Source organism: Hemiscyllium ocellatum, chromosome 50 (assembly GCF_020745735.1).
Source record: "Hemiscyllium ocellatum isolate sHemOce1 chromosome 50, sHemOce1.pat.X.cur, whole genome shotgun sequence".
Taxonomy (NCBI): domain Eukaryota; kingdom Metazoa; phylum Chordata; class Chondrichthyes; order Orectolobiformes; family Hemiscylliidae; genus Hemiscyllium; species Hemiscyllium ocellatum.
Genome location: NC_083450.1, coordinates 1,669,283 through 1,692,751, shown reverse-complemented (window position 1 = coordinate 1,692,751; position 23,469 = coordinate 1,669,283). Strand labels below are relative to the sequence as shown.

General features: G+C 56.9%; 1 protein-coding gene across 2 annotated transcripts in view; it reads right to left on the bottom strand.

Moving 5' to 3' along the window:
• Positions 1–2,634: 2,634 nt before the first annotated feature.
• Positions 2,635–23,469, bottom strand: part of LOC132805457 (CREB-regulated transcription coactivator 2-like) — a 53,529-nt gene continuing 32,694 nt past the window's right edge. The window contains exons 5-16 of one of the 2 annotated variants that reach the window (XM_060820539.1): positions 22,816–22,887; positions 21,866–21,969; positions 21,245–21,283; positions 19,770–19,852; positions 19,628–19,677; positions 18,166–18,279; positions 15,691–15,941; positions 13,857–14,293; positions 12,954–13,568; positions 8,291–8,377; positions 7,076–7,286; positions 2,635–3,690 (exon numbers count right to left, since the gene is read on the bottom strand). In XM_060820539.1, the coding sequence (XP_060676522.1) occupies positions 3,485–3,690; positions 7,076–7,286; positions 8,291–8,377; positions 12,954–13,568; positions 13,857–14,293; positions 15,691–15,941; positions 18,166–18,279; positions 19,628–19,677; positions 19,770–19,852; positions 21,245–21,283; positions 21,866–21,969; positions 22,816–22,887 (2,269 nt within the window). In that variant the 3' untranslated portion in view covers positions 2,635–3,484. The remainder of the gene's footprint in view (positions 3,691–7,075; positions 7,287–8,290; positions 8,378–12,953; positions 13,569–13,856; positions 14,294–15,690; positions 15,942–18,165; positions 18,280–19,627; positions 19,678–19,769; positions 19,853–21,244; positions 21,284–21,865; positions 21,970–22,815; positions 22,888–23,469) is intronic. The other variant, XM_060820540.1, reaches the window with a different exon arrangement.

The window sequence follows — 23,469 nt, the reverse complement described above, 5'->3', positions numbered from 1 at the left end:
ACCTACACACACTCACTCACACACACACCTTCCACCAGGGACAGCAACACCCTGATCAAACAGTACCCCAACCCCCAAACCTGTGCGTACACAAACACACAGCTTCCCACAAGTTCGGTGACATACTGCTATGATGCTGGTACTTTGTTAAATATGTGAGAAAGAAACACTTGGCAATATCTTTGTACACCAAGAACCTGCACTAAGTGAAGACCTGCACATGCGGACAGCACATCTCAACCTCCAGATCTCTCCCCACCAGGACTGTACCCCAGTATTTGAGTTGAAAAATGTGGTGCTGGAAAAACACAGCAGGCCAGGCAGCATCCAAGGAGGAGAATCGACGTTTCGGGCATCAACCACTCTTCAGGAATGAGGCTGGTGTGCCAAGTGGGCCGAGATAAAAGGTAGAGGGGAGAGAATTTGGGGGAAGGGTGCTGGAAATACGACAGCCTGATCACCTATTCCTGAAGAAGGGCTTATGCCCAAAATGTCGATTCTCCTGCTCCTCGGACGCTGCCTGGCCTGCTGTTTATTTCCAGCACCACATTTTTCAACTCTGGTACTCCAGCATCTGCAGTCGTCACTTTCTCCTGTACCCCAGTGTTATACAGTGACAGGTCCTGATGAAGGGCTTTTGCCCGAAACGTCGATTTTACTGCTCCTCGGTTGCTGCCTGAACTGCTGTGCTCTTCCAGCACCTGGTTATTGTTTTTACCTCATACAGCGACAGACCTGTCCCCACCAGTACTGTACCCCAGTGTTATACACTGACAGACCTGTCCCCACCAGTACTGTACCCCAGTGTTATACAGTGACAGAGCTATCCCCACCAGTATTGTACCCCAGTGTTATACAGTGACAGACCCGTCCCCACCAGTACTGTCCCCCAGTATTATACAGTGACAGACCCGTCCCCACCAGTACTGTACCCCAGTGTTATACAGGGACAGACCCGTCCCCACCAGTACTGCACCCCAGTGTTATACAGGGACAGACCCGTCCCCACCAGTACTGCACCCCAGTGTTATACAGGGACAGACCCATCCCCACCAGTACTGTACCCCAGTGTTACACAGGGACAGACCTGTCCCCACCAGGACTGTACCCCAGTGTTACACAGTGACAGACCTTTCTCCACCAGTACTGTACTCCAGTGTCATACACTGACAGACCTGTCCCCACCAGTACTATACCCCAGCGTTATATAGTGACAGACCTGTCCCCACTAGTACTGTACCCCAGTGTTATACAGGGACAGACCTGTCCCCACCAGTACTGTAGCCCAGTGTTATACAGTGACAGACCTGTCCCCACCAGTACTGTACCCGTGTTACACAGCAACCGGCCTGTCCCCACCAGTACTGTACCCCAGTGTTACACAGTGACAGACCTGCCCCCACCAGTACTGTAGCCCAGTGTTACACAGTGACAGACCTGTCCCCACCAGTACTGTACCCCAGGGTTATACAGTGACAGACCTGTCCCCACCAATACTGTACCCCAGGGTTATACAGTGACAGACCTGTCCCCACCAGTACTGTACCCCAGTGTTATACAGTGACAGACCTGTCCCCACCAGTACTGTACCCCAGGGTTATACAGTGACAGACCTGTCCCCACCAGTACTGTACCCCAGTGTTATACAGGGACAGACCTGTCCCCACCAGTACTGTACCCCAGTGTTATACAGTGACAGACCTGTCCCCACCAGTACTGTACCCCAGTGTTATACAGTGACAGACCTGTCCCCACCAGTACTGTACCCCAGGGTTATACAGTGACAGACCTGTCCCCACCAGTATTGTACCCCAGTGTGATACAGTGACAGACCTGTCCCCACCAGTACTGGACCCCAGTGTTACACAGTGACAGACCTGTCCTCAGTGGAAGACTGGACTGTATTGGGGTTATGTTGCACTGAGATGCTGCCCTGAGAACAATGTGACTGTACAGTTGACAGTCAGATGACCCAATCTGTGTAGAAGGTGCAAAGAGACCGAATTCAATCCGAGACTAAACAGAGTGTTCTAACCTCCCCAGTACCATGACCCCCTCTGGCCTGCAGGGATCGAGTGGGAAGATTGCAGGAGCTGGAAAGCTGGTTTCAGTCAGAGTTACAATTGGCATTGCTATACCCAGTGCAGAGAAAGAAAAAAGCTGACTGTATTGATAGGAATGATGGAGCGCTGCTGAAGGAACGTGCGCAGCCTCGGCTGGGAAAGGGAAAGCCTGTTGGGTTCACACTGCCTCATTGGGGATCGGTTGTCCTGGTTAGGTCCTGTATTGGTCTGGGTTAACTTTGCAGACTGAATCCAGTGAGCTGTGCTGAGTGTGTCTGACTGAGCCTTGCCACGGGTGGTGCTCGTGCTCGTGCTCCTGCAGCGGGGACACAGCACACAGAGGACAGTGTTCCTTTACCATCAGTCTTACTCCAACAGATAGCCGGCCAATGGGAGCTAGTGCAATGCTGGCCACAGAGCAGGGATTATCAGCCTCACGTTCCAGGTATGGCCTCTCCCTGTCACTCCCTTCCCTCCCTCTCAGTCTCCTCCATAAACACCATCGAATCTGCTTCCTGCAGTATCTGTACTCACCCTCCCCCCCACCCCCCCCTCCCCACAAGTGCCTGGTTTTCTTTAAATCATTTGATATATTTCTTCTTTTTGTAAAATAGGTAATTATTCACAAATATCCTTCTTTTTAAAAACAAAGAGAAATGGAAACCCATGATGGGCTCTCTCTCTCTCTCTACTCTTTAAAGGTTAGGTGGTCATTTCACATCTACAGACCACAAGCTTAATACACAGTATTTACATTTTTGTGTGTGTCTGTGTGTGTGCGCCTGCCAGTGTGTGTCGGTGTCTGTCTGTGTGTGGGGGGTGTGCACACACACATCTGTGCTCATGTACTCGTCTGTGTCTGTGTGTGTGTCTGTGTGGGGTGTGTGCACACACACGTGTTTGTGTATATGTGTGTCTGTGTGGGGTGTGTGCACACGTGTTTGTGCTCATGTACTCGTCTGTGTGTGTGTACACGTGTCTGTGTGGGGTGTGTGAACACACACGTGTTTGTGCTCATGTACTCGTCTGTGTGTGTGTGTGTGTGTGTGTGTGTGTGTGTGTGTGTGTTATCGAAATCTCATCACAGCCCCTGTCCCCACCAGTGATGGGGATGAGCTCCAGGCACCCTGGGGTCAGGCAGCTCGCTGGACAGCGTGAAGCTGGGACTAATCCATGCACGGTGACAATGGGATGAGATCCTAAGCTCTGGTGCCCTAGCTTGTTGGGCTCTCCGCAAAGGGCCGTTACTTCAGTCTGCGTGGCTCCCAGTGCCCGCGGCCACATGACCTCCACATAGTCATTCGCCTACGCCCCCCACCACCCCCCGACCAAGCTGGGCACCAAGCTGGGGGGGGGGGGTGAGGGAGCAGGGTCCTCCCTACTGCACCTTCCCCCATCAGTCTCTCCCATTGCCCCCGCTATCACAGACGCTCGTTTCGAAATGAATCCTCCACCGTGGGGTCCGACAGCAGGGTCAGGTTGGGGTCGCTGAGCATGCTCAGTCCATCCAGAGTCAGGGGCTCCACTTTGAGCTCATCGTCCAAAGGGTATTGGGAATCCACTTCGAAGCCGGGCACACCAGCCAGAGCACTGGTGATCTCCTTCGAGAAGTCAGGAGGGGAGTCACCTGGGACAAGGGCACACAGACATCAGCAAACCACAGCACAACTCCATATACTGCCCAATCAAGCAATGAATAGGAAACAAACACAGTGGGCACAGTCTGACAGGCACGGTCAGTGTGTGTGGGGCGGTGGGCACAGTCCGACAGGCAGGGTCAGTGTGTGTGGGGCGGTGGGCACAGTCCGACAGGCAGGGTCAGTGTGTGTGGGGCGGTGGGCACAGTCGGACAGGCAGGGTCAGTGTGTGTGGGGCGGTGGGCACAGTCCGACAGGCAGGGTCAGTGTGTGTGGGGCAGTGGGCACAGTCTGACAGGCACGGTCAGTGTGTGTGGGGCGGTGGGCACAGTCTGACAGGCACGGTCAGTGTGTGTGGGGCGGTGGGCACAGTCCGACAGGCAGGGTCAGTGTGTGTGGGGCAGTGGGCACAGTCGGACAGGCAGGGTCAGTGTGTGTGGGGCGGTGGGCACAGTCCGACAGGCAGGGTCAGTGTGTGTGGGGCAGTGGGCACAGTCGGACAGGCAGGGTCAGTGTGTGTGGGGCTGTGGGCACAGTCTGACAGGCACGGTCAGTGTGTGTGGGGCGGTGGGCACAGTCTGACAGGCACGGTCAGTGTGTGTGGGGCGGTGGGCACAGTCTGACAGGCACGGTCAGTGTGTGTGGGGCAGTGGGCACAGTCCAACAGGCAGGGTCAGTGTGTGTTGGGCAATGGACACAGTCCGACAGGCAGGGTCAGTGTGTGTGAGGCAATGGACACAGTCCGACAGGCAGGGTCAGTGTGTGTGAGGCAGTGGGCACAGTCGGACAGGCATGGTCAGTGTGTGTGAGGCAGTGGGCACAGTCCGACAGGCAGGGTCAGTGTGTGTGGGGCAGTGGGCACAGTCTGACAGGCACGGTCAGTGTGTGTGGGGCGGTGGGCACAGTCTGACAGGCACGGTCAGTGTGTGTGGGGCGGTGGGCACAGTCCGACAGGCAGGGTCAGTGTGTGAGAGGTAGCGGGCACAGTCCAACAGGCAGGGTCAGTGTGTGTGGGGCAATGGACACAGTCCGACAGGCAGGGTCAGTGTGTGTGAGGCAGCGGGCACGGTCCGACAGGCAGGGTGTGTGTGTGTGGGGCAGCGGGCACGGTCTGACAGGCAGGGTCAGTGTGTGTGAGGCAGCAGGCACGGTCCGACAGGCAGGGTCAGTGTGTGTGAGGCAGCGGGCACGGTCCGACAGGCAGGGTCAGTGTGAGTGAGGCAGTGGGCACAGTCGGACAGGCAGGGTCAGTGTGCGTGGGGCGGTGGGCACAGTCGGACAGGCAGGGTCAGTGTGTGTGGGGCGGTGGGCACAGTCCGACAGGCAGGGTCAGTGTGTGTGGGGCAGTGGGCACAGTCTGACAGGCACGGTCAGTGTGTGTGGGGCGGTGGGCACAGTCTGACAGGCACGGTCAGTGTGTGTGGGGCGGTGGGCACAGTCCGACAGGCAGGGTCAGTGTGTGTGGGGCAGTGGGCACAGTCGGACAGGCAGGGTCAGTGTGTGTGGGGCGGTGGGCACAGTCCGACAGGCAGGGTCAGTGTGTGTGGGGCAGTGGGCACAGTCGGACAGGCAGGGTCAGTGTGTGTGTGGGGCGGTGGGCACAGTCCGACAGGCACGGTCAGTGTGTGTGGGGCAGTGGGCACAGTCTGACAGGCACGGTCAGTGTGTGTGGGGCGGTGGGCACAGTCTGACAGGCACGGTCAGTGTGTGTGGGGCAGTTGGCACAGTCCAACAGGCAGGGTCAGTGGGCACAGTCGGACAGGCAGGGTCAGTGTGTGTGGGGCGGTGGGCACAGTCCGACAGGCAGGGTCAGTGTGTGTGGGGCAGTGGGCACAGTCTGACAGGCACGGTCAGTGTGTGTGGGGCGGTGGGCACAGTCTGACAGGCACGGTCAGTGTGTGTGGGGCAGTGGGCACAGTCCAACAGGCAGGGTCAGTGGGCACAGTCGGACAGGCAGGGTCAGTGTGTGTGGGGCGGTGGGCACAGTCCGACAGGCAGGGTCAGTGTGTGTGAGGCAGTGGGCACAGTCTGACAGGCAGGGTCAGTGTGTGTGAGGCAGTGGGCACAGTCGGACAGGCAGGGTCAGTGTGTGTGGGGCGGTGGGCACAGTCTGACAGGCACGGTCAGTGTGTGTGGGGCGGTGGGCACAGTCGGACAGGCACGGTCAGTGTGTGTGGGGCGGTGGGCACAGTCCGACAGGCAGGGTCAGTGTGTGAGAGGTAGCGGGCACAGTCCAACAGGCAGGGTCAGTGTGTGAGAGGTAGCGGGCACAGTCCAACAGGCAGGGTCAGTGTGTGTTGGGCAATGGACACAGTCCGACAGGCAGGGTCAGTGTGTGTGAGGCAATGGACACAGTCCGACAGGCAGGGTCAGTGTGTGTGAGGCAGTGGGCACAGTCTGACAGGCACGGTCAGTGTGTGTGAGGCAGTGGGCACAGTCCGACAGGCAGGGTCAGTGTGTGTGGGGCAGTGGGCACAGTCGGACAGGCACGGTCAGTGTGTGTGGGGCGGTGGGCACAGTCTGACAGGCACGGTCAGTGTGTGTGGGGCGGTGGGCACAGTCCGACAGGCAGGGTCAGTGTGTGAGAGGTAGCGGGCACAGTCCAACAGGCAGGGTCAGTGTGTGTGGGGCAATGGACACAGTCCGACAGGCAGGGTCAGTGTGTGTGAGGCAGCGGGCACGGTCCGACAGGCAGGGTCAGTGTGTGTGTGGGGCAGCGGGCACGGTCTGACAGGCAGGGTCAGTGTGTGTGAGGCAGCGGGCACGGTCCGACAGGCAGGGTCAGTGTGTGTGAGGCAGCGGGCACGGTCCGACAGGCAGGGTCAGTGTGAGTGAGGCAGTTGGCACAGTCGGACAGGCAGGGTCAGTGTGTGTGGGGCAGTGGGCACAGTCGGACAGGCAGAGTCAGTGTGTGTGGGGCTGTGGGCACAGTCGGACAGGCAGAGTCAGTGTGTGTGGGGCTGTGGGCACAGTCAGACAGGCAGGGTCAGTGTGTGTGTGGGGCAGTGGGTAGGGAATAACTGAACAGATGATAAACACTGTCCCTGAACTCAATACCACCCTCAATGGATTCAAAACTTCAAAGAAGCAGGGCAAGGGACAACAGTGGAAGGTCAACGCTCAGTCAGTGCGTTTGGCCCCAGGGTTAGACTCTCTGATAGCGAGGAGCTGACAGCTAGCTGGGTGGGGGTGGTGGGGGGGGGCGGGGGTGGGGGGTGAGGTGGGGGTGGAAGGGTGAAAGAGAGGGTGACTCATGCCTCACTTGCTCCAGCAGTGTGTAATAATATCCCTGAAGAAAGCTGCTTCTAAAATATCAGGCTGTGAGAAAGAGACTAAGGTTTCGCTCGAGGTGGGAAGACCAAGGTGCAGGGCTACCTGTGAGAATGATATCAGGGATGGTGGCCATTTGATTGGAGGGATACATGTTCTGCTTGTTCAGAAGCTGGGACTCCTGCAGACTCTCGCTGTGCTCTCCCAGGCCGACCATCGCTGCCTGATGGAAACTGCTGCTCCCACTGTTTCCACACAACGTGTTCATGTTCAACGGCACGTTAGCAACCAACCTGTCCGTGCTGCACGACCCAAGCTACAGGAGAGAGACAGAGAGAGGGAGAGAAAGGAAAAGGGCTCATTACACAGTGCCTTCCCAGTTAGAGAGGCTGCTTCAGTCTGTACACACAGATGGTCAACTTCAGATCCAGCAGTTATTCCAAAACCAACATGCTGCCCAGTCACCCTCACACACCCGGGTACGGGTCACCCTCACACACCCGGGTACGGGTCACCCTCACACACACCCGGGTACGGGTCACCCAGTCACCCTCACACACCCGGGTACGGGTCACCCTCACACACACCCGGGTACAGGTCACCCTCACACACACCCGGGTACGGGTCACCCAGTCACCCTCACACACCCGGGTACGGGTCACCCTGTCACCCTCACACACCCGGGTACGGGTCACCCTGTCACCCTCACACACCCGGGTACGGGTCACCCTGTCTCCCTCACACACCCGGGTACGGGTCACCCTGTCTCCCTCACACACCCGGGTACGGGTCACCCTCCCACACCCGGGTACGGGTCACCCACTCACCCTCACACACCCGGGTACGGGTCACCCTCCCACACCCGGGTACGGGTCACCCTCCCACACCCGGGTACGGGTCACCCACTCACCCTCACACACCCGGGTACGGGTCACCCTCACACACCCGGGTACGGGTCACCCTCACACACCCGGGTACGTATCACCCTCACACCCTCACACACCCGGGTACGGGTCACCCTGTCACCCTCCCACACCCGGGTACGGGTCACCCTGTCTCCCTCACACACCCGGGTACGGGTCACCCTCACACACCCGGGTACGGGTCACCCACTCACCCTCTCACACACCCGGGCACCGGTTACCACAAGAGTGATAGAAGCAGCAGGGTGTTGAAAGGTGAAGGAGGGTTGAAGGTTTTTGGGACCAGTAGAGGGTGGACTGGGTTGGACAGACAGGGAGTAGAGCATGGCAGGAATGCAGAGAGGGATTGACAGTGCTGGTAAAGGGGAGTGGGGGGGGGTGGGAAGGCCACACTCACCTGGTGGGACAGGCCACCTGTGGGCTGGTTTGAGAGCTGCTGCTCAAAATAAGCATCTTCAAAGAACTTATTCAGCAGTGTAGTTTGCTGTGAGGGAAGAGAAAATTGGAGTGTGAACATCTTTGATCGACAGTGCAGACACAATACTCCTAGCTTTGCTGCACAATGTGATCTGTGCACAGTTTCCAATAGGATTCAGGTCCTACCTGACCCTCTCTCTGTGTTCCCATTCACAACCCGGTCACCCACTCCGGAAGCACTGACCTGCCCAAGCTGCTCTCACTCCAGAGGCAGTGCCAGTGGTCAGGACCTAACACCGCAGTGACTGACCATGGAATCGGTCAGCCTGCCCTTCCAGCCTACTCCACCATCTAGTATCATCGGATGGTTTTTTTCCCATGTATTTTCCTGTCCCGTCTCCTTTGGAGATCAAAGCCCCCCCCCCCCCCCCCCCCCCCACCCCTTCACATTCCCAACCATCTGGAAGGAGATATACTCATGGTATTAATCACTCGACTATTAATCCAGAAGCTCAGCTATTCTTCTGGGGACCTGGGTTCAAATCCTGCCCTAGTCAATGGTGGAATTTAATTTCAGCAATGATCAGGAATTAAGAATCCACTGTTGACCACGAACCCATTGTTAGAAACCCTCCCTGATTCATTCATGTCCCTTAGGGAAGGAAATCTGCCATCTCACCTGGTCTGGCCCTCATGTGATTGCAGACCGAGAGCAGTGTAGCGGACTCTCAACTGCCCCCTGAAAGGGCCCAGCAAGCACTCAGTTCAAAGACGGGCAGGAACGGGCAATAAATGCTGGCCATCCATGGCCCACAAGTGAATTGCTTACAAATCCAATGATTCCCAGTCTTGGAGTGAAGACATTTGTCCTGACCCAAGTCAGAAGTTGCCTTGATCATGTGTGTGTGTGTGTGTGTGTGTGTGTGTGTGTGTGTGTGTGTGTGTGTGTGTGTGTGTGTGTGTGCGCGCGCGCGCGCGCATGTGCATGTGTGCGTGTACGTGTGTGTGTGTGTGTGTGTGCGCGCGCGCATGTGTGCATGTGCGCGCGTGTATGTACGTGCATATGTGCGCGGGCGCGCGGGTGGAGGGAGTGCAAACTCATTGAAACATGTCTGTACTCAAGTTAAGAGGAGAAATGGCCAACATACTGATTCCCTCATCAGAGTACAACCCTCTCACTAAAGAAGCAATGCTTCCTGTCTGGTCTCCTTCCTTTGAGGTGGGGCACGGAAACTGTACACAGTATTCCCAGTGAGGTCTCACCAAAAGCCAGCACTGTTACAGCATGAAGATGGCCCTTTGGCCTACTGAGTCCATGCTGCCCCTCTTTAGTACAACCCAGTCAGCCCCATCCCTGCACTGCAAGCTTCAGTTCCTTCAGGTTCCCACTCATCACCTTTGCTTCCAGCTCCCACAAGTCGAGGCCAACACTTGGCAGCTTTTTCATCTGGTTCTCAGCAGAATACTTTGCAAGAATACCATTTCAAAGGGAAGGTCAGATTTTATACTGTGTGAGGAAACGGTGCTGATCAGTGGGCAAGTGGATTTAGACTGGTAAAAGCGTTGCCATGGAGAGTGCACACATTCATGAGGACTGACAGTTAACTGCTAGATTTTATTTGAATTTTAATCCCAGTAAGGTTGACTCTGATTGGTTAGGTTCAATGCTCCCCCTAATTATCCACTTCACCCCATTACCCTGTCAATTAATATGTACAGCTTCAAATACATGGGACTGCACCACATTGCTCGCCTGACTGACAGTTCTTCAATGCAATCCTCCACGTATTTGGGATTAACCAGCAAATGGTGGTCAATTGCAGAATTGCAAATAATGTTCGGAATTGCAAGCAGGGCTGGGTTGGGTTTGATTACCATCTTGGCAAAAGTGAGGACTGTAGATGCTGGTGATCACAGGCAAGATTAGAGTGGTGCTGGAAAAGCACAGCAGGTCAGGCAGCATCCGAGGAGCAGGAACATCAAGGTTTCAGGCAAAAGCCACATCAGAAGGGCTTTTACCTGAAACGGCGATTTTCCTGCTCCTCGGATGCTGCCTGATCTGCTGTGCTTTTTCAGCACCACTCTAATCTTGACTTTGATTAGCATCTTGCTTGTTCTGAACAGTCTAAGTGACATGTTTGACGTGATCCACCGGCCTTTGGAATGTACGGCCCAAGTACTTGGCAACATACTAGCACTGAAATTCACATACCACGTTTCTCACCTGTGTGACTGGCAGACAGCCTTTTATAACTTGATGGTAGTGTCCTCTCAGTGGGGAACACCACTTGTGCTACTACTACTTAGCTCCAGTATCTAACAGGGAGATTTACCCATTACTCAAACCTTTTTGATATCTTTCAGGGAAATCGGAGACAGACCGGGCCCCTTTCTGGGTAATCGGGGACAGGCCGGGCCCCTTTCTGGGTAATCGGGGACAGGCCGGGCCCCTTTCTGGGTAATCGGGGACAGGCGGGGCCCCTTTCTGGGTAATCGGGGACAGGCGGGGCCCCTTTCTGGGTAATCGGGGACAGGCGGGGCCCCTTTCTGGGTAATCGGGGACAGGCGGGGCCCCTTTCTGGGTAATCGGGGACAGGCCGGGCCCCTTTCTGGGTAATCGGGGACAGGCCGGGCCCCTTTCTGGGTAATCGGGGACAGGCCGGGCCCCTTTCTGGGTAATCGGGGACAGGCCGGGCCCCTTTCTGGGTAATCGGGGACAGGCCGGGCCCCTTTCTGGGTAATCGGGGACAGGCCGGGCCCCTTTCTGGGTAATCGGGGACAGGCCGGGCCCCTTTCTGGGTAATCGGGGACAGGCCGGGCCCCTTTCTGGGTAATCGGGGACAGGCCGGGCCCCTTTCTGGGTAATCGGGGACAGGCCGGGCCCCTTTCTGGGTAATCGGGGACAGGCCGGGCCCCTTTCTGGGTAATCGGGGACAGACCGGGCCCCTTTCTGGGTAATCGGGGACAGACCGGGCCCCTTTCTGGGTAATCGGGGACAGACCGGGCCCCTTTCTGGGAAATCGGGGACAGACCGGGCCCTTTTCTGGGAAATCGGGGACAGACCGGGCCCCTTTCTGGGAAATCGGGGACAGACCGGGCCCCTTTCTGGGAAATCGGGGACAGACCGGGCCCCTTTCTGGGTAATCGGGGACAGACCGGGCCCCTTTCTGGGTAATCGGGGACAGACCGGGCCCCTTTCTGGGTAATCGGGGACAGACCGGGCCCGTTTTCTGGGTAATCGGGGACAGACCGGGCCCCTTTCTGGGTAATCGGGGACAGGCCGGACCGTTTTCTGGGTAATCGGGGACAGACCGGGCCGTTTTCTGGGTATTCGGGGACAGACTGGGTTCTTCTCTGGAACAAGATGACCGTGGGGCCATCTGTGAGTCTGTGTGATAACATGGTGAGAAATGACAGTAGCTATTAATCTAAATGGCACACAAATGGCTTGGGCCCTATTTGCCAGGTTCCTGCAGCTTTTTAGTGTACACCATGAATGTATCATCTCCAGGTTGCAAATGTGCAAGTGCTAAGAGCTTGGGCAACATTCCATCAAAGTCACCTTTCCTCACCGAATCGAACAAAGGGGTTGGTAAGGGCTGCGTCTAGTTGGGTCCTCAGCTCTTTGGGAACGCTCCAAACCACATCTCCAACCGTGAGCTCAACCATACGAGTTGGTGACTTTGTATTTATGGATTCACAGTCCGGAGGTGGGTGACATTATCGCGCTACAGTGCTGCAGGGCAGCAGGCAGTGGCCCCTCAGAATGGTACACTGGCGAATGGGCTTGCATTGTCAAATGCGCTGCCCATTGATAGCTAACTCCTGTACAGTCATGGCATATCCTTCACCGTGCAAGTCCGGCCACACACCCAGACATTTGGGCTGCTCACCTTGTGCAGAGCCAGTCAGAGAGAGGGCAGGGCAGGGCAGTAAAGGCACACGACATGGCAGCCCACACGTACATAAACCCAGTGTCGAGAACCCACCATGTCAATCGCCTGACAGCTGGATCTCAGCTTGTTATCCAGGACGGTTGCCTGGTCACGCTGAGCAGCAGGTTTCAAACCGTCAGTATATCATTGTGCTTGTTAAGATTAGGTTAGATTAGATTCCTTACAGTGTGGAAACAGGCCCTTCGGCCCAACCAGTCCACACCGACCCGCCAAAGAGCAACCCACCCAGACACATTCCCCCACATTTACCCCTTCACTTAACACTACGGGCAATTTAGCATGGCCAATTCACCTGACCTGCACATCTTTGGATCGTGGGAAGAAACCGGAGCATCCGGAGGAAACCCACGCAGACACGGGGAGAATGTACAAACTCCACATAGAGAGTTGCCTGAGGGGGGAGTTGAACCCGGGTTTCTGGCGCTGTGAGGCAGCAGTGCTAACCACTGTGCCGCCCATTAAGGACGTCTATTCCAGTTTCTCTCTCGGGGTCGGCTTTCACCTTGAATTTGCTTTCGTGTAAAACATCCCAAACTTATCAACGCCAATACTTTCTGATCCTCAGTTTGCTAACTATTCTCCACCTCCAAACATCAGGGCCCAGTGATCAGTCCAATCAGTATCTGCTGGGTTGGTCAGCGGGACCCACATCCCATGGGCCAAATTAAACCAAACCCAAATACTCACACTGACAGGGTTGCTGTCGGACTGAACACAACGTGAGGAGGGCTCCTGCTGCTGCCGCCGCTGGGGTAGGCTGGTTTTCGGAGACTGCTGGTAGCCTTGCTGCTGGGATGGTTGGGGCTGTTGGTACGTCTGCTGCTGGGATGGTTGAGACTGCTTGTAGCCTGGCTGCTGGGAGAGCTGGGGCTGTTGATAATTTGGCTGCTGGGATTGCGTCTGCTGGAACGTTGACTGCTGGGATTGAGACTGCTGGGATTGCGTCTGCTGGTACGTTGGCTGCTGGGATTGCGTCTGCTGGTACGTTGGCTGCTGGGATTGCGTCTGCTGGTACGTTGGCTGCTGGGATTGAGACTGCTGGTACGTTGGCTGCTGGGATTGCGTCTGCTGATATGTTGGCTGCTGGGATTGAGTATGCTGGTACGTTGGCTGCTGGGATTGCTGGTAGCCTTGCTGCTGGGATTGAGTCTGCTGGTACGTCGGCTGCTGGGATTGCGGGTAGCCTTGCTGCTGGGATTGCTGGTAGCCTTGCTGCTGGGACTGTTGGTAAGCTTGTGGACAGAAGGAGTATGGAGGCAGTCGCTGGTCGATTGAAAGATTGCTGGTATCTAAGGGAATACCCTGTAACATGAAGCAGGAGGTTAGATCTCCTGAGAAGGTGTTCCAGCAGCAGACAAGCCACACAATGCTGCCCCCGAATTCACATCCCCAATGTACAAAGCCTCCAGTCGCCTTCCTACTCCCATGAGCCTGTCTCGTCCGACTTCTCCATGTTCTATGTGCACTGACCCATCCCCCCACCAGTTACACAGCCACTGTGCGGCTCCATGTACCACCTGCGGCTGTGTGCCCACCGTGGCTCTGCCGCTTCACCCCCCGCGTTTCCAGGACCAGGCTGAGGCCTCTTACCTGCGTGATGGAGGAGAGGGTGGGGGACATGGTGGGTGAGAATTGCTTGCTGTGGGTCCTCCTGGAGTCACCGCCGGACAGGACGAGAGGGTTGAGTGGGACTCTCCTCCGAGGCGATGTGCTGATGGAGCCCGGTGGGAGTGAGCTGTTCAGCGAACCGTGCAGGGACGAGGTGCTCAGCGGAGACTGCTTGGAGGCAGCGTTGACCGCGGGCTGCAGCGGAGGGTTACCCGTCGGTGACTGAAGCGACGGGTTGCTGAGCGACGTACGAAGGGAGGAACTGCTGAGAGAGGACTGGAGGGAGGGGTTACTGAGAGAGGACTGCAGTGAGGAGTTACTGAGGGACTGGGTGCTAAGTGAGGACTGCAGTGATGGGTTACTGAGCGAGGACTGCAGAGACATGTTACTCAGAGACCCCTGTAATGAAGAGGACAACCCTGGGGAACAATACAAAACAGGTCTGTATTAACAAAGCGAAGCTATTTCAATACACCTCCTTGTGCATCCAACAGACACAGTTAGCCCCAGGCCTGTGGCAGTATTACAGGCCCGGCAGCAATTATCTGCAGGCCATTCTACACAGGAGAAAATCACAGAGAAACCCTCTGCCAACCTCCACCCAAATACGAAGCTGCCAGTGGCTGGTGATCAGCCTCACTGATTCCGACATTCCTGCAACACCAGCTAAAAGGCAGCTCCTGCCCCCCCTTAGATGACATGGTGGCTCAGGGGTTGGCACTGCTGCCTCACAGCAACAATGACCTGGGTTCAATACCACCCTTGGAGTTCTCCCAGTGTCTGCGTGGGTTTCCTCCGGGTGTTTCGGTTCCCTCCCACAGTCCAAAGATGTGCGGGTCAGATGGATTGACCCACAGTAAATTGTCCGTATAGGGTCAAAGGTTGTGCGGGGTAGGTGGATTAGTCACGGGAAATGCAGGGTTCTAGGGATCGGGTCGGGGTGTGGGTCTGAGTGGGATGCTTTTCGGGTGGGTCAGTGTGGACTCAATGAGCTAAAAGGCCTGTGTCCACACTGCGGGGATCGTATGAATCTTTGGGGAAGTTAGCCGAAGGCTTACCAGAGAGGCACCGGGGAGAAGGGTTCCCAATCACACAGAGTCTGCAGACACGGAAGGCTGCTCTCCTCCGAGCGGTAAAGGTGAAGGGGAGATTTAACAGCCAGCTCAGGCTGAGGAATGAAGCAGAAATTATTTCCACTGGTGGGTGTGTGGCAAGGTGCGGCTGTGTGCAAGATATAACCAGGACATAGGATTTAGGATAATTGGAAACAGGAACCAAGGAGGGGTGTGGAAACACACCTCACACAGTGACTTGCTGTGATCTGGAACACACTGCCTGAATGTGCAGCAGGAACACGGACAGCTGGAACTTGCAAAATACAACAAAGAGGGGAAAACGGGGAGATATTCCCTAAGTGGGGATCATTGGTGAGCTCTTACAAAGAGCGAGACACACAGATAGACAGACACGCAGATAGGGTAGAAAGAGAGAGAAAAAAAGAGAGAGAGAGACAGAGACAGAGAGAGAGAGAGAGACGGAGAGAGAGAGACGGAGAGAGAGAGACGGAGAGAGAGAGACGGAGAGAGAGAGAGAGAGAGAGACGGAGAGAGAGAGAGAGAGAGAGGGACAGAGAGAGAGAGAGAGAGAGAGAGGGAGAGAGAGAGAGAGACAGACAGACAGACAGACAGACAGACAGACACGCAGACAGGGTAGAAAGAGAGAAAAAAAGAGAGACAGACAGACAGAGAGGGAGAGAGAGAGAGAGAGACAGAGAGAGACAGAGACAGAGAGAGAGAGATGGAGAGATGAACCTTACCCCCTGCTGATTCATAGTTGGAGGCCATTGCCAGGGACCCCCCACCGATTCCCAGGTGGGTCATGGTCGTGGTGAGGTTGCCTGTGCTGTTGCCTCCACTGATACTCGAGAAGACCGACTCCTCAGGATCGAGTGGGGTGGGCAGCGGAGATGGGAAGTGCAGATTTGTTAGATCTGGAAGAGACCCGCCTGTGTTCAGTGCCCCAGAAACGTGGGACATGCTGCTGGCTTGTTCCGGTGATGGGAAGATACTACAATGGAAGGTTCACAGTTAGAATAGGAATATAGCCAGGAGACCATTCAGCCCCTCTAGCCTGACCAGTCTAGCTCATGGCTGAACACCGAACTCATCACCATTTTCCCCCAATTATAATCATATCCCTTAATGCCTCATCTAGAAATCTCAGTGTGGAATACAGTCACAGTTTCAGCTTACACTGCCTCTGAGTGAGGGAATTGGAAAGCTCTACTCTCCTCTTAGTGAAAAAAATTCCTCCTCATCTCTCACTCCGAAGCAGCTTCCTCCTCATGCTGAGACTGTGTCTTTGCTTCTAGCTCCCCCCCCTCAGTCCGGGCTAACTCCTTTCCAGCATTTCCCCTGTTGGGTTCTGTAAGGAGGTTGTAAGCCTCCTGCAGATCCCTGCCCATTCTTCCTCACCCTGAGAATACAGGTCAGCTCTCCAAGACCCAGCCTCATCGGGTAATCCCACCGGCCTAGAGATCTGGGCAATGAACAATCACTGCATTCACTCCCTGGTGATTATATCCTTCTTCAGATCAGGAGACCAAAACTGTACACAATACTCAGGTGGGTGTCTCACCCAGGCTCTGTACAACTCCAGTAAGATGTTCTTCCTCCTGTACTGAAAGCCTCTTCCAATGAGGACTAACATGCCCGTCCTGTTGACTTGCTGCAGCTCCATGTTAGCTTTGTGACTCAGTTACACAATCACCCAGGTTCCTTGGAAGAGCATCAACCCTTCACAAATATCCCAATCAGGTAAAAACACAATTCTCTGCACTTCTGAGGATAACATCATGTTTTTCCACATGATATTCCATCAGCCGAGTTCTGGCCCACTCACTCAGTCTGTCCAAATCCCTTTGAATCCTCTATACATCATCCTCAAAATCTCACTTTCCCAGCTAGCTGTGTGCCATCATTAGGTCAGTAAAGGTTACACAGGGTCCCCACGGGTTAGGGAGGGGGGAAGCAGGACTCTGGGCTGTGGAGGGGGATCGGCGCAGGATGGGAAGTGGGAGGGTGAAGAGAAGAGCACGGGGATTGGCTGGGAATGGGGGGGCCGTGTAGGTTATTGGTGGCAAATGGGAGGGGGGAAGAGCGGGGAATGGGCAAGGAATGGGGGGTGAGGAGCTGGGGGATGGGCGGGGAATGGGGGGGGTGAGGAGCTGGGGGATGGGTGGGAAATGGGGTGTGAGGAGCTGGGGGATGGGTGGGGAATGGGGGGGGTGAGGAGCTGGGGGATGGGTGGGAAATGGGGTGTGAGGAGCTGGGGGATGGGCGGGGAATGGGGGGGTGAGGAGCTGGGGGATGGGTGGGGAATGGGGGGGGTGAGGAGCTGGGGGATGGGTGGGAAATGGGGGGGTGAGGAGCTGGGGGATGGGGGGGGAATGGGGGGGTGAGGAGCTGGGGGATGGGCAGGGAATGGGGGGGTGAGGAGCTGGGGGATGGGCAGGGAATGGGGGGGTGAGGAGCTGGGGGATGGGCAGGGAATGGGGTGGTGAGGAGCTGGGGGATGGGCAGGGAATGGGGGGGTGAAGAGCTGGGGGATGGGCAGGGAATGGGGGGGTGAGGAGCTGGGGGATGGGCAGGGAATGGGGGGTGAAGAGCTGGGGGATGGGCAGGGAATGGGGGGGTGAGGAGCTGGGGGATGGGTGGGGAATGGGGGGGTGAAGAGCTGGGGGATGGGGGGGGAATGGGGGGTGAAGAGCTGGGGGATGGGCAGGGAATGGGGGGGTGAAGAGCTGGGGGATGGGCAGGGAATGGGGGGGTGAAGAGCTGGGGGATGGGCAGGGAATGGTGGGGTGAGGAGCTGGGGGATGGGCAGGGAATGGGGTGGTGAGGAGCTGGGGGATGGGCAGGGAATGGGGAGTGAAAAGCTGGGGGATGGGCAGGGAATGGGGGGGTGAGGAGCTGGGGGATGGGTGGGGAATGGGGAGTGAAAAGCTGGGGGATGGGCAGGGAATGGTGGGGTGAGGAGCTGGGGGATGGGTGGGGAATGGTGGGGTGAAGAGCTGGGGGATGGGCAGGGAATGGGGGGGTGAGGAGTTGGGGGATGGGCGGGGAATGGGGGGGTGAGGAGCTGGGGAATGATGGGGTGAGGAGCTGGGGGATGGGCAGGGAATGGGGGGTGAAGAGCTGGGGGATGGGTGGGGAATGTGGGGTGAGGAGAATGGGCAGGGAATTGGGGGTTAGGGTGTGGAATGATGGGAAAGGCGGCGCAGTTTACTTGCCCCTTCTTTGCGGCCCGTCTCCACAGCTCATCCTTGTGCTGGGCTGGTGGTGCCCAGCTCATGGCCTCCTCCATATCTTCCAAAGGGTGAGCAGCAAACAGCGGCTGGGCTTTACTGCACGAGGGAGAGATACGCAGGGTCAGCGGCTGCAAGAGGTTACCACTGCCACCTTTAAAACCCATCTGTGGGTCAGGAACGGACAACACTCAAGAGGCTGGATACCAGTCAGACGCCACCCCTGGGCACAACGCAACAAGACAGCTCCACAGTCAATATGAAAGACTAACACGGCCCTGAGTGGGGTGGAGAGGTCTGATGGCTGAGGGGGCATCATTAATACCCTAACTGGGGGAGGGAGTAGGGAGGGGGATCCTCATCCCACCCTGACCAACGTGGATATGGGATGGTATGGTATGCCCACCTGTGCTGCCACTCCACACTGACAGGCCTATCGCAACCACAACCCCATCCCACCCTGCCCCTGCCCACCTGATTATCCATCCCCCCCACCATTCTGCCTAGCCATGCCCGAGACTGTGCCCTGCACCCCTCCTGTGTGGGCTGCGAGGAGATCCCCGGGGTTAACAGGGAAGACAGTCACTGGGAAAGCTTTGGAGAGTTTGTTTTCAGAGGGCCATGTGTCCCTGGGTAACAGGAGGGAATGGGACCAAGGCGAAGCAGCACAAAGCCCACCCTGCGAGGAGTTAGCACCTCTCCGATATCCACAGCGATACAGATCGCCTGGGGTAAAGACTAACTCCCCATCAGCATGCTGCTCAACCTCAGTATTCACGAGAAAAACAGAGTCCTTCCCATAATATCCCTATCCAACATTCCCAACACAGGGACAGGACGGGGTGAGAAGCTGGTTAGACACTCACAGAGATGTCCAGCATAGAAACAGAGTTTTCAGTCCAATGCATCTAAACTCATCCATGCTGGCCAGGTATCCTGAACTAACCTAGTCCCACCTGCCAGCACCTGGCCCATATCCCCCAATCCCTTCCTATTCATATACCCATCCAGATGCCTTTTAAATGCTGTAATTGTACTAGCCCCCACCACATCCTCTGGCAGCTCACTCCACACACGTACCACCCTCTGCGTGCCCTTAATCCCCCTTTCAATTTTTCCCTTTTCACCTTAAACCTATGCCCTCTACTCATGGACTCCCTTGCCCTGGGGAAAAGACCTGGTCTATTTACCTGATCCAGGCCCCTCATGATTTTATAAACCTCCGTACGATCGTGAATTTAAATTTCACCAATTGGTGGTGGTGGAAACTGAACATATTCCCAGAAATAGCCTGGGACTCTGGATTGCTAGTCGAGTGAGTTAACCCCAATACAACTGCCTCAGTTATGGGCAGGTGATCAATTTGCTGATATCAGAATCCATTAGGTCTGGGAATGCTGCTTTCTCCAACATTGCATGGTCCACATTCAACCCAACGGAGACTTACTTAATGCCAGGGACCTCGCAGGATCTTGGCCGTGACGTCACGCTCTGGACCTGTGGATAAGCAGAGTTCAGTCAGTGTGCTGAGCACAGCTTTCAGGGGATAGCATCACAGTCCAGACCTTGATCACACTGAACATACTCACCTTCCTGGTATCCCAGAGACCTTTGGGCAGCAGCGTATCCTCATCAGGGAGGTTGTCATGAGGTGTCACAGAGAATGGGAAACCTGGGAAGCAAAACAGAATGAAAAGGAATTGCAGAGAGTCAGACAGGATCGCATGGAAGTGGACAACTCAAGTGAATAGCCATGCAGTGCCAAAGAATTCACAAAGGCCAAGACACAGGGAGGACCTCGCTCTGAGACACGGGGAGCCCTCCCTCCGAGACACGGGGAGCCCTCCCTCCGAGACACGGGGAGCCCTCCCTCCGAGACACGGGGAGCCCTCCCTCCGAGACACGGGGAGCCCTCCCTCCGAGACACGGGGAGCCCTCCCTCCGAGACACGGGGAGCCCTCCCTCCGAGACACGGGGAGCCCTCCCTCCGAGACACGGGGAGCCCTCCCTCCGAGACACGGGGAGCCCTCCCTCCGAGACACGGGGAGCCCTCCCTCCGAGACACGGGGAGCCCTCCCTCCGAGACACGGGGAGCCCTCCCTCCGAGACACGGGGAGCCCTCCCTCCGAGACACGGGGAGCCCTCCCTCCGAGACACGGGGAGCCCTCCCTCCGAGACACGGGGAGCCCTCCCTCCGAGACACGGGGAGCCCTCCCTCCGAGACACGGGGAGCCCTCCCTCCGAGACACGGGGAGCCCTCCCTCCGAGACACGGGGAGCCCTCCCTCCGAGACACGGGGAGCCCTCCCTCCGAGACACGGGGAGCCCTCCCTCCGAGACACGGGGAGCCCTCCCTCCGAGACACGGGGAGCCCTCCCTCCGAGACACGGGGAGCCCTCCCTCCGAGACACGGGGAGCCCTCCCTCCGAGACACGGGGAGCCCTCCCTCCGAGACACGGGGAGGACCTCGCTCTGAGACACGGGGAGCCCTCCCTCCGAGACATGGGGAGCCCTCCCTCCGAGACACGGGGAGCCCTCCCTCCGAGACACGGGGAGCCCTCCCTCCGAGACACGGGGAGCCCTCCCTCCGAGACATGGGGAGCCCTCCCTCCGAGACACGGGGAGCCCTCCCTCCGAGACACGGGGAGGACCTCGCTCTGAGACACGGGGAGCCCTCCCTCCGAGACATGGGGAGCCCTCCCTCCGAGACGCGGGGAGCCCTCCCTCCGAGACGCGGGGAGCCCTCCCTCCGAGACGCGGGGAGCCCTCCCTCCGAGACGCGGGGAGCCCTCCCTCCGAGACGCGGGGAGCCCTCCCTCCGAGACGCGGGGAGCGCCTCGCTCTGAGACACGGGGAGTCCCTCGCTCTGAGACACGGGGAGTCCCTCGCTCCGTACGGACCGGGACGCGGGGAGCCCCTCGTTCCGAGACCCTCACACCTACAGACCGAGACACACATGGCTGTGTCAGTAAAAATGTCTAGCTTCTGTATTGCAGAATGTACATACAAAATCCTCGGCGTACTCTGGTGCATGGACTAAGTCTCTCAGGTGTGGACGAACGTACCTTTTCCCAGGCTGTCCAGTTCCCCATCCATTAAACCTGCTGGGAAAACAAAGGGAAACGTCGAATGATCCAGATCCATTGCATCTTCCAACACAGCAAGATAACCCAATCATTCCATCAAAACCCACCGTCTTCTACAATCGCTGATTCGGCACAAAAACCCACTGGCCTCCCCCCGCTCCAAAATCCTCTGGTCTGCCGTGAGTGTTTGATTGTGTGGGGGTGGGGGTGGGGTGGGGGAGCAGTGTAGAGGGAGCTTTACTCCGTGCTGGAGCTGATCTTGGACTGGGATCGAGATATATAGTGAGATTTGCGTATTGTGAACTACTCGAATTCAGGAGGCTGTTCCCGAATCCTCCATCACTGAACCTAAGCTTCAAGTTTGACACAGCAGGGTTCTGCAGGCTGACTTGGCCGCAACAGATTTCCAAGTGGGAACCAGATTCCTGTCAGTGTTAGCTTCAAACCCTGGAGCCCAGAGGGAGAGTCAGTCACACACAGCTTCCCACCCACAGTCACCAGCTCAGGCTGGTCGGGAAGTCAGCTGTGTGCCCATTGCAGGCCCAGTTTGAACACACACACACACACACACACCCCCACTTGCAGTTTAATGAGACATACCGCTTCGTTTGGTGGGACTGAGCACGGCTTGGCCAGGGCTGGCGAACGGACTGGCTGCATTCGGATTGTTCACACTCGTGTGCAGCGCTGAATCCGAGTTGGTCCTGCCAAGAGAAGAAACAGTAAACTCTGACTGCATCCACAACTTAACACCAGAGAGAGAGAGAGAGAGAGAGAGAGAGAGAGAGAGAGAGCGCGCTCAGCCGAGCAGAGCGAGACGGGGGAGGGAGAGAGTGAGAGAGAGACAGAGAGAGAGCAGAGCGAGATGGGGGGGGGGGGGGGGAAGAGAGAGCAGAGCGAGACGGGGGGGGGGGGGGGGGGGGAGAGAGAGCAGAGCGGGACGGGGGGGGGTAGAGAGAGAGAGAGAGAGAGAGAGAGAGAGAGAGAGAGAGAGCAGAGCGAGACAGGGGGGGTAGAGGAGAGAGAGAGAGAGAGAGAGAGAGAGAGAGAGAGCAGAGCGAGACGGGGGGGGTAGAGGAGAGAGAGCAAGAGAGAGAGCAGAGCGAGAGAGAGAGAGAGAGACACAGAGTGAGGCAGCGAGATAGAGAGAGAGAGAAAGAGGCTAAGACAGCAACAGAGAAAGAAACACAGAGACAGAGAGACAATAACAGAGGGGGAAGAGAGAAAGAGACAGCAAGAGAGAGTGAGCGAGCCAGGGATCAAGGGAGTCAGGTGCAGAGGATATGTAACAACTCCCAGAAATATTCAGTGAGACTCTTTATCAGGCTGCGCTCCACCTGAGTCTGTCAGCCGATACAGAAACCGCTCCCCCCCGTCGCAGGAACAGAGACAGTGTTTGTACTGAATGCCCCTTGTTCCTCACGGAGCCTATCTATTCCCTGTGGAACTGGCCCTCGGATCAGCTGGAGTCAGTGCGGATGAGGAGCTCATGGACAGGTCTCGCTCCAGCAGTCAGAATCCGAGCGAAATCAGAAACAAGCCGGGCTCACCTGTTCAAGGTCGAAGATAATCCAAAACGATGTCCTTTCTCCAGCGGGAAGTTGTACCAAGATGAGGCATTCCTTTATTGGGGGGGGGGGGGGGGGGAGGGAGAGGAAAAGAAACTCCATGAAAGGCATGGCTGACAACAGGCTGGAGGGGGAGGACAAAGCAGAGCTTCGACAGTCACTGCAACTGACAGAAATAGGACAGGGCAATGTTATCGGCAGGTCTCAGGCTGGAAAGGACAGGCACAGGAAACAGGAAGAGTGAGGGGGAGAGAGAGAGAGAGAGACACGGGGGGGGGGGGGGGGGGGGGGGAGAGAGAGAGAGAGAGAGAGACACAGATGGGGGAGAGAGAGAGAGACGGGGGGAGGGGGAGAGAGACAGGGGGGAGGGGGAGAGAGAGAAAGAGAGAGAGAGAGAGAGAGATGGGGGGTTGGGGAGAGAGACAGAGACAGGAGGAGAGCGAGAGTGAGAGACGGGGAAAAGCAAGAGACGGGGTGAGTGAGAGAGAGAAGTTGGGAGAACGAGAGAGAGAGAGAGAGAGAGACGGGGAGGGGGGAGAGAGGGAAGCGGGGGAGAGGGACAGAGGGAGCAGCAGGGGGACAGAGAGAGAAGCAGGGGGTAGAGAGAGAGAGAGAAGCAGGGGAGAGAGAAGCATG